At 44.0% G+C, this 11,319-nt stretch overlaps 1 protein-coding gene across 1 annotated transcript; it reads right to left on the bottom strand.

Moving 5' to 3' along the window:
• Positions 1–8,815: 8,815 nt before the first annotated feature.
• On the bottom strand, positions 8,816–10,591 carry LOC306900868 (radial spoke head 14 homolog; the record flags this gene model as incomplete). The annotated part of the gene is made up of 6 exons (XM_079468189.1): positions 8,816–9,054; positions 9,197–9,333; positions 9,427–9,652; positions 9,776–9,894; positions 9,981–10,083; positions 10,411–10,591. 6 exons carry the CDS (start codon positions 10,589–10,591, stop codon positions 8,816–8,818), a joined length of 1,005 nt encoding a protein of 334 aa, XP_079324315.1.
• Positions 10,592–11,319: the final 728 nt, after the last annotated feature.

Here is an 11,319-nt window from a genome sequence, read left to right as displayed (position 1 = left end):
GGGAACATCCCAGGGTTGAAAGATTTGCGTAAAAAAGTCAGCTCGCCTCAAGTATACTTATAAGTAGGCTACAGTATTCGGGTAAATTTACTTTGTTACTGTCCACCTCTGCTGTGGGGACAGGTTTGTCACCATTTTTTGCACGATGACCAGGGTTCTAAATTAACTTTTTTGATCACCAGCCAATGTGGCTGGTAACTTTCTAAAGTTACCAGCCAATCAGAACTTCCACTAGCCAATTTTTTTCGGGTGAAAATATGAGTAACACTGAATGCATTTGATAATTTTATTAACAATTTTGGCATGAAAAATACATATAAAGTACAATACATACAACAAAATATACACAGAAAGTGCATACATTTCAAGTTTGGGATTTATCTACAGTATCTATCTTTATATCTATCTACAGTATCTATCTTTCTATCTGTCTTAATATCTATCTACAGTATCTATCTTTATATCTGTCTTTATATCTATCTACAGTATCTATCTTTATATCTTTATATCTATCTTTCTGTCTTTATATCTGTCTATATTTATCTACAGTATCTATCTTTATATCTTTCTATCTATCTTTCTATCTGTCTTTATATCTATCTACAGTATCTATCTTTATATCTTTCTATCTATCTTTCTGTCTTTCTATCTGTCTTTATATCTATCTACTGTCATGATTCCGCTATCATGTCATGTTTATTCTTGGTCTTGCAGCGGAGTCATGGCATAGCCTTAGGTTTTGTGTGAGAAAGACATGGCTTTGTTTTGATTCTGACATGCCATGTGCTTTCTCGTGTCTCGTCAGTGTTTCCCGCCTTTTGTCTCGTTAGCCTTCCCATTAGTGTTTCATTACCTTCACCTGCCCCTTAGTAATTATCCTGTGTTTGTTCCCCTATTTAATGCCCTCTTGTCTATTGTCTTGTGCTCGTTCGTTGTACATGTTTCATGCTTTTTGCCATGCCATGTCTTGGAGTCTTTGTCATTGTTATTGATAGTCTAGTCTAGTCTAGTCTAGTCTAGTCTAGTCTAGTCTAGTCTAGTCTAGTCTAGTCTAGTCTAGTCTAGTCTAGTCTAGTCTAGTCTAGTCTAGTCTAGTCTAGTCTAGTCAAGTCAAGTCTAGTCAGTGTGAGTGTTTTGTTGTCTAGGTGTTTTTGTAGTTGTAGTTCTTGTCAAGTGTTAGTCTTCAGTTTATTGTGTTCCCTGTTTACCCCCTCGTGGGTTTTTGTTTTGTTCCTGTTTATTATTTATTAAAATCCTGTTTAAACCCTGTTTCGCTGCCTGCACTTGGGTTCTCTTTCCGCGTTCCCTGACAGAACGAACGAGCCATCACAGAACCCAGCAGCAGCATGGACACTGACCGGTCCAGCTTGGCCCGTCGCCTCTGCAGTCTTCGCCAGGGAAGTGAGACTGTGGATGAGTATGTGGAGAGGTTCCTGGACATCGCGGAACAAGGTGTGTTCGGGGAGAGGGAGCTGGCGGTGCTTTTCAACGCCGGTCTCCGAGAGCCACTCTCTCGCTCTGAGATGAGGGCGATGAGGCCGTTGGACTTCGACGCCGTGTGGTTAACTGCCGCAGCGCGTTCGGAGTCCACGACCTCATCAAACCCAGTTTACTCATCTCCGTTGGTAGCGATACCAGAGAGTGGTCCTCTGCAGATCGGTGTTGTGGGCATTGCCACGAACCACTCTCCAGCCTCTGCAGCCTCTCCACAACCGCCCAGTCTCACTGGCAAGCGGGGGAGACGGGAATCTTGGGGGTCCTCGTCCGAGGCCTCCAATCCCGAGCCGCCCGTCCCATTCACATCGTTCCTGCAGCCGGCTCGGAGTCCGGTGGTCCCGTCAAGTCCGGTGGTCCCGGTGGTCCCGTCAAGTCCGGTGGTCCCGGTGGTCCCGTCAAGTCCGGTGGTCCCGGTGGTCCCGTCAAGTCCGGTGGTCCCGTCAAGTCCGGTGGTCCCGTCAAGTCCGGTGGTCCCGTCAAGTCCGGTGGTCCCGTCAAGTCCGGTGGTCCCGTCAAGTCCGGTGGTCCCGTCAAGTCCGGTGGTCCCGTCAAGTCCGGTGGTCCCGTCAAGTCCGGTGGTCCCGTCAAGTCCGGTGGTCCCGTCAAGTCCGGTGGTCCCAAGTCCACCCACCCCAAGGTCAAGTCCTGCCCTGCCGGCCTTCCAGCCGGCGTCAAGTCCTGCCCTGCCGGCCTTCCAGCCGGCGTCAAGTCCTGCCCTGCCGGCCTTCCAGCCGGCGTCAAGTCCTGCCCTGCCGGCCTTCCAGCCGGCGTCAAGTCCTGCCCTGCCGGCCTTCCAGCCGGCGTCAAGTCCTGCCCTGCCGGCCTTCCAGCCGGCGTCAAGTCCTGCCCTGCCGGCCTTCCAGCCGGCGTCAAGTCCTGCCCTGCCGGCCTTCCAGCCGGCGTCAAGTCCTGCCCTGCCGGCCTTCCAGCCGGCGTCAAGTCCTGCCCGGCCGGCCTTCCTGCCGGCGTCAAGTCCTGCCCGGCCGGCCTTCCTGCCGGCGTCAAGTCCTGCCCGGCCGGCCTTCCTGCCGGCGTCAAGTCCTGCCCGGCCGGCCTTCCTGCCGGCGTCAAGTCCTGCCCTGCCGGCCTTCCTGCCGGCGTCAAGTCCTGCCCTGCCGGCCTTCCTGCCGGCGTCAAGTCCTGCCCTGCCGGCCTTCCTGCCGGCGTCAAGTCCTGCCCTGCCGGCCTTCCTGCCGGCGTCAAGTCCTGCCCTGCCGGCCTTCCTGCCGGCGTCAAGTCCTGCCCTGCCGGCCTTCCTGCCGGCGTCAAGTCCTGCCCTGCCGGCCTTCCTGCCGGCGTCAAGTCCTGCCCTGCCGGCCTTCCTGCCGGCGTCAAGTCCTGCCCTGCCGGCCTTCCTGCCGGCGTCAAGTCCTGCCCTGCCGGCCTTCCTGCCGGCGTCAAGTCCTGCCCTGCCGGCCTTCCGGCCGGCGTCAAGTCCTGCCCTGCCGGCCTTCCGGCCGGCGTCAAGTCCTGCCCTGCCGGCCTTCCGGCCGGCGTCAAGTCCTGCCCTGCCGGCGACTTTGCGCTCTCGAGCGCCGCCCCCCAGGATGTCCCCTGGGACTCCGCGCTTCCGAGCGCCAGGGACAAGAACTGTTCCCCCATGTCCCACACCCTTTGGACTTCCTCCCATGGACTCTTTTGTTCCCCCCATGAACTCAGTTGTTCCCCCTCCCCCCCTCCCTTGTTTGTTATTTTTATTATGTCACCCCAACCCCTTTGTAATTTATGCTTGTCTGCCGTTAATCTTGTTTACAATGTTTTGCTTTGTCTTGTCGTTGTCCCAGTCTGCCCTGTCTTGTCAGTCTACCCCTTGATGAACACCTGGAGGTGTTCATTTAAGGGGGGGCTTATGTCATGATTCCGCTATCATGTCATGTTTATTCTTGGTCTTGCAGCGGAGTCATGGCATAGCCTTAGGTTTTGTGTGAGAAAGACATGGCTTTGTTTTGATTCTGACATGCCATGTGCTTTCTCGTGTCTCGTCAGTGTTTCCCGCCTTTTGTCTCGTTAGCCTTCCCATTAGTGTTTCATTACCTTCACCTGCCCCTTAGTAATTATCCTGTGTTTGTTCCCCTATTTAATGCCCTCTTGTCTATTGTCTTGTGCTCGTTCGTTGTACATGTTTCATGCTTTTTGCCATGCCATGTCTTGGAGTCTTTGTCATTGTTATTGATAGTCTAGTCAAGTCAAGTCAGTGTGAGTGTTTTGTTTTGTTAGTCTAGGTGTTTTTGTAGTTGTAGTTCTTGTCAAGTGTTAGTCTTCAGTTTATTGTGTTCCCTGTTTACCCCCTCGTGGGTTTTTGTTTTGTTCCGGTTTATTATTTATTAAAATCCTGTTTAAACCCTGTTTCGCTGCCTGCACTTGGGTTCTCTTTCCGCGTTCCCTGACATCTACAGTATCTATCTTTATATCTTTCTATCTATCTTTCTGTCTATATCTATCTACAGTATCTATCTTTATATCTATCTATCTTTCTATCAGTTTTAATCCTTAGGCTCTCCTGATGACTTCGGGCACTCTCATGGTCCTTTACTGCCTCGACTTTAAAATTAGTAGTTCCTACCACGAAGTTGTTCGTTTTGTTTTTTTCTTTCGCGTACATGCGGCAATCCTGACAAAACATGATGACATTTTCGTGATCAAACACAAGCCATTCACGACCCGTCAGCCATTTGGCATTAAATTTTCTTTTCTTCGTTTCTCTGTTGATATCCTCATCCCCTGCCTCGTTCCTCTTCTCGCCCCCAGAAGTCTGTCCCAACCACCGCCTCATTTAGTTTAGCTAATCTTAACTTTATACTTTACTTTGCTAGCTAGCTATCTAGCTAAACTCCGTCTTATTTCAGTCTGCTCCCTGCTGGCTCCGTTCGTTTCCATGGTTTCTCGCGCTGGTTTCACTACAAACTGCGCGCAGCCAATGGGCGTATGAAACGTCACCACGTAGCATTACGAAACAGTGTTCTTGGGAAATGTAGGAAGTACTGTCAGGTGGATAAATGCATAGGATAAATGACCGAGAACAGAGCCTTATGTATCATGCATGTAATGCCTCATGCATCACCGGCCAAACTGGCTAGTAAGTTTTTATTAACACCCGCCAAAATGAATTTTTACCCGCATTTGGCGGGTTGGCGGGTGTTAATTTAGAACCCGGACGATGACCCATACATATCTGCAGTAGCCTATATGCTCTGTAATTGCATCTGCCACAGGAACATTATTACACACCTGTATAAGATCCCAGTTCATGTGGTCTTCTGGTCTTCCCTGGGGCGCATCTGTCTTCTGCCTTTTTAGAGCAGGTATATCCAAGTCGTGTTCTTTCTGCACTTTTAAACTGTTGAGAAATTGAGAATGTAACATTTTGGTGCGGTGTAAATAACAGGATGATTGAAAAAGAACATAAGGATGAGTGAGGTTTCCTGACGGGTGAACGAACCTGAATCCTCGGCAGAGAAACGGCATAATAAATGTGTCGTATGAATCCTCAGCAGCCTTTGTTAAAATGTTCATCAGTTCAGGCCGTGTAAATCTCTTTGGCTTCCACCTGCAAACCACACAACACATTTTACAAACATGCAACCCAAAGTTACAACTTACTACACGGAAATTGTCTAATAAGACAAATACAAATAAGTGTACATTTTAAGGCTTCAAGTACAGAAAGCAGCAACTTTCAAAACATAACAGGAGGATTTTTTTACCGATGCTTTTTATTATACGATGATTGATCAAATAATGTCAAACAGACTCTGGCGGATCTCTGAATGTTGTTTGGCTCTTTCTGATAGTGATGTGGGTCTTATGTACTTTAAAGGGGTCATCTGGGTTCTGCGAGTCATCTTGACTGGTGCTGTTTAATATTACAGAAATTATTTATAAAAATGTCCAATTAATATGATATTACAACAATATTACTTTTACAAATGATTAAATCATGTTCAACTTGAGCATCTTGTGTCTTGTCTTCAGGAATTAATCAAATATTTTAAAACAAACTTTGATATTAATGATTGTGATACATGCATTGATACTTGATATTTCTTACTTTGTCAATTTTTTATTGACTCCTTCAGTTCCATTTGCATGTTTAATAGGTGACTGTGCTTATATTTACACAAACCAATGAAAAACCTCTTAACAACTCAAATCTGCATCACCTCACATAACATTGCATTATTATTTACTGTGCCAGTTTTTCTACTATTTATAAAACGATTATAATCACGGTGTTATTTGTTTCGATGTAATGATTCCCTGTGAGCCGGTTGAAAATCTATGAATATAATATGTGACGATTCAAGCCGGTTTAATGTTTTCTGAATCACTATTATTTGCACCAAAACAAGTGAAAATGGTTCACAATCACTTATGCTTCCCTACCCAGGTTGATTGATAGTCCTGAGGGTTAACTGACTTGGTGTTGAGCTGTGATGATCAGGTGTTCCCTTAAGTTTTTTGCCCTCTCCTTTTGATCTCTTATTTAAAAAATCTACAAATTCCAATATCATTTCATTAAAGTAAAACAATTTGAAGTGGGGGGGAATATCACATTATGAAAAAAAATTATGTTCTCTAAAACTCCCTGGTCACAATTGTTGGCCTCCATGTATTCTAAACTTTCTGCAGCCTCCATTCGCATGAAAAACAGCTCTGAGTCTTTTCTTCTATGTCTGACGTGGTTTGATAATACATTGAGAGTCATCCGAATCCATTCCTTCATACAGAATCTCTTATGATCCTTTAAACGTTGGTGCTCTTTTATCTTCGGTTCATCACTCATTTTCTATAGTGTTCAAGTCAGGGAACTGGGATGGCTTTGGCGGGATCTTGATTTTGCGTTCAGTGACACATTTTTTGTTTATTTTGATGTTTATTTTGAAACCATTGTGCTGATGGAAGATCTAACCATGACCCATTATAATATTTCTAGCAGAGCAAGTCAAGTTTAGATTTATCTGTTGGTAATTTGATAGGAAACATGATGTCATTTATCTGAACAAGTGATTAATGATTATTAATAATAAAACGATGTAATAATTTATATATATGAAACATAACTGTTAATAATAAATTATTGCTTTTAACATACTGGGACATGCAAAGCCACCTTTGATACTGATAAAAACATGTTAGATCACTGTAATAAATTCTCTTTATTTTGAAGGTTTACTCTCTTTCCCTATCCAGGGCTCAATTTTCTGGTCTCGTCTCTCCCTATAGGCTCTCTTTACAATCATTGCATCACACATGCAGGAAACCCCTTTAAGGATCAATCTCTCACTCCGCAAGCCCTGGAAAGACGCTTGAAATCTCAAGCCCATTACATAACTTACATCTATAGATTCAGACACCTTCCAGAGCATTCAATGCACAGGGCATTAAGGAATCTCAGTATACTGTGCATTCTAGGGGATTCGAACCCATAACTCACATCATATACCAGTTACATGAAAATGGTATACACAAGCAATGTTCAATAAGCATGTTGTCAGACGTCCACCAAAACCACATTGGACTAATCGTTGATGTAATATGTAGCCTTCACGCTTCTCCAGCATAGATGGTCCCCTCCCATTCCTATCCAGCCATCCTTGCAAGGGACTATCAGATTGCAATGGGATCTGTCGCATTTTAATTAAAACCTCCTATAGAGGAGCCCAATGTCATACCTCTCTGGTTAAGAAGCTTGCTGAAGGTAGCGCACAAAAGACTCAAATATATTCATCGCTTCACTAAGGCTGTAATCGAATCCATCCGGGGGATGAACTCGTCGAGCAGGTTCATGTCACTTGAAACAAATCTTAAACCTAATCTAACACTGAACAGTGTTTACACCAAACACTCGGGGCGCATCAGGCTTCCAGTGTGATTGTTGCATAAGAATAATCCAAAAGCCATAATATCATATAAATGTGTAAGAAATCAGAAAGAACGTGAAGTTATCGTCATGACAACCTGTTGCCATGCACCATGGTGGTCCCGGCTGCATTGGAAAGAAGTGAGTGAATTTGCAAATGTGCCAGGAATGAAAATAAAGAGTAGATACATCTCAAAGTGGACCTTTCAGAGTTTAGATCAGTTGCATTAATGCTTGATGCCTCATTATCCGTACACACACATGCAAACACGCCCACCATGTTTTAAATGCCCTGCTCAACACCTCCACAATCCCTTTCACCATGAAATAAGATCTTATTATCTGTGATTGATATCCAAGGTTTCATAGACAATTTTAGTGAGTAAATGCTGGCTGATGAGTCATCACACAACAGATGGCACGTTTTAAGCAAGCAGATGGTCTGTGGTCAGTCAATCCACACCTCTCAGTTACAATGGCCACATACCTTCATCCTCTCACAGTGATGTAGCTGTCATCCAACGTGAATTGCTTAATACATTTTGTATATTAAATGGGGTTTTGAACCCATGACCTTTGCGTTGCAAGGAAAATTGAACTTAGATTCACAGGACAACGCTAAAAACAAACCAAACGCTTTCACTGAACGTGTTTTTCTAGAGAAAGTGAGGAGATGTTACTCGAGCATCGTGCAGCAGGCACCTGTCACTGTCACCCTTCTGTCGCTTCATGTTATGTAAAAGCATCGCATCATCCGCAGCCATGGGCTATTCTTGCCGATGTTGCCGATAGGAGATTGTTTTATTTTACATCCCATTATGTGTCAGCATACAGTTGATGCGTTTACATTAACTTCCTTATTCAAGTATCATATCTTTACAGATGAAACAGACCGGGGTGCGCTCGCGCCCATCACTGCATCCCTGTGTCTACAATTTCAGAGGATTTTTCCACAGACACACTATGTAGATTATTAACTTACCTACAGCACCAGAAAATATGATCTCATGAACAAAAAACTCAGTTTCTCCAATCCGCACGCTTCCTTGTAGTCCTCCGGTTTATTTCGCCAACAATAAACTCCGCACTTTTGGGATTTGGTTTAATAGAAGAGCTGGCAAGCCAAATCCTTTAAGACCAACTGGTTCCCAACAACCAGCGACAAATATTTATGAGTCGTGCCGCCGCGTGTCGTGTGACAGATAGAGCAGACGATGACCGCTGGTTTAATCCATTCAGTGAACCGAGGGGTTGACGCTGCGCATTCCAACTCCACACACACCAGAAAGAGATTAACATTCATGCTCTTCAAATATATTCGTTGTTTATTTAGCTTTTATCTATTGTATCAATAAACATCCTCCACAATAATTGTTCCCATTTCTCTCAACTATAAGTATTATAAGATATAACTACATGAATTTATTCATCACAATGCTAAAGATCTCATCTTTCTCTTCATGGTTTCCATGAGATCACTTCGATGGCCGTGGAGGCAGCTCTCTGGATGATGGAGTCGGGGTGTTGGAGTCTTGTCTTCAGCAGAAGCAGGTGCTCCTGCAGCTGTGCCCTGGCACTAGGAACCTCTGCCAGGACTGTAAGGGCACGGAGGGCATTGACGCACACTGCTGTGTTTTCACTCCCCACCAGCCGCAGCAAAGGGTCGATGGCACCTGCTTTCAATGCCTCATGCTTACCTATAAACAAACTTGTCATGCATAATCTTATATCATACATGTAACTAGAGTTTTATCTTCCGTGTTTCTACTTTTTGTAATAGACACTATTGGCTAATGGTATGGATAAAAGTGTGTGAAACGGCATTGGTAAATACAATACCCCTAGTAATAACAGCTGTGTTCATAATGGTCCCTGCGGCATTAGCTACGACCCCTTGATCAGCATCCGACAGCAGGTTGACCATCAAGGGCAGAAGATCCTCCTCACACACCTTCACTTTACCATTTGCAGGAACACTAAGAGAGCAGAGGAAAGAAATGCTATTCGAACTTTTTTCTCGATCGAGTTTCTTCCTAGTGTGTTCTGTTTGTTGTGTTTATGTTGCCTACCTGATTCCTACCAAGGCCAATGTAACTGCCTGACGGATGTCCGAGGATGGGTGAGAGAACTGACCTCTCAAAACAGGAATTACATCACTTTCTAGAGCAGGCTGGGCATTTAACATGATGCAGCTGCTTAACGTGGAGAGAATTAAAGCACGGATGTTCTCTGCTTCTATCGGGACCTTCAGCACCAATCTAGGCACCAGCCCCATAGACACCATGAATACTGCTCCTGTAGACAAAATAGAGACATTTCTCTCCGTTATTAAACTGTACGGTTAAGAACCCGACCAGAACCTATAAGATCTTAAAAATACATTTGATCCAAAGACACTAATGGTAATCATCTTGCCACCCGAGGGATATTCAGCCATTCTGTTGAGGGCTTGGTGCACGTTTCTGCGACAGGCATCTACAGGGTCATCCAACAGGTCTGCGAGGGGTCCCATCATGTCGTTTTTAAAAATAATATCTCTGCAAAGTATAAACCATTGACACAAGGAAGCTCTTTACTAAAATTGTCTTTTGTAGCTCAAATTTTTTGAACTGTTCATTCTCACCTTCCTAAACTATGTGCAGCAAGAATGTAAATTGCTTCTGTGGTTTTTACCCGGCATAACCCATCGTCATCTTTCAGTAGGAATTTAAGTCTTTCCATACAGCCTGTGGATAGGGCAGGTATGTGAGAGTTACCATAATCTCCAATTATTATGATATTCTTCTCTTTATTTGTATTATTATGGGTCTTCCCGTTTCAGGCTATTTGAATGTGTGTACTAGATGTCTTATTTGTTTATTATTATTTATTTATATATTTTGTATAGTTAGGATGTTTGACTTTGTTTAATCAGATGTTCTTTTCTTATAAACAAATATTTCTTATAAACATGTGTGCTTGTGTGTGTGTGTGTGATTAGAGGGTTTGTGGTAATGGGTCAGAATAGTAGAAGTTTCTAGCAACAAGAATGTTATATTTTGCATCAGCTTTACCGTTAATAAAGGCTTCATAAGCCCGTTCTGGGTCATGGACGAGATCGCAGAGTGCAGTTAGCGCCCTCTGGCGGGTCACCAGCTCATCGTCCTGCAGCTTTGGAAGCGCCCAGTTACCGAAAGCAACCGGTGCCTGTGTCAAGTGCGTCAGGGGCGGTTGAGATGTTTGGGGTCTTGCCATCTCTTTATGTGTAAAATCACATACAAGTAAAGTAATATGTTTAAATTATGTATGCATTCACATGTAATTCTTTCTACGTTTGCGCCAACGTGTAAATCAAGCACTACAAATAAACAAATTAATAATGAGAATTTAATTACCCTTTTCGTTGATTTGTAACGACCGCTCTGCAAATCCTGCCTTGTTTAGTTAGGTTGCTATGGTAGCTACGCGTTTGACGCAGGCAGTTACGCAAATGACGTATTTGCTTTAACAGCAAGAGCTATCATACTTCGTAGCCTATTACTTGAAATTATTTTCTAATGTGTTGTATCTGTACTCTTGATTGAAGTTTTTTAATTACAAAAGGATATACCTGTTTGTATTTACCCTTGGCAATGAAAATTAACATTATGGACGTGACTTAAAAATGCTCAGAGAATGCATTTGTTATGAATATATTGAACCATCTGTTTTTATTTTACTAAACCCTTGTTGATAGAGTCTAAACATCCAAAAATGTCAGTCTATGAACACATTTTCTATAAAAAAGGGAAATAAACACGTTGAGGACGCGGTTTTTGGGAGACAACAAACTTTGTAGGGTTTCTGTGAAATAAAATGCACAATCCTGAAGCAATGTGTTGTGTTCTTATGTGCATGTTGACCTGTAGGTGGCAGTAGAGGTTGCTTCGATGAGTATGAGACGGAGAGTGAGAAGTGTTACACCTGCGACTACATGCGCTATA

Source organism: Barbatula barbatula (assembly GCF_947034865.1).
Source record: "Barbatula barbatula genome assembly, chromosome: 11".
NCBI lineage: Eukaryota > Metazoa > Chordata > Actinopteri > Cypriniformes > Nemacheilidae > Barbatula > Barbatula barbatula.
This window is presented reverse-complemented; position numbering and strand designations above follow the sequence as displayed.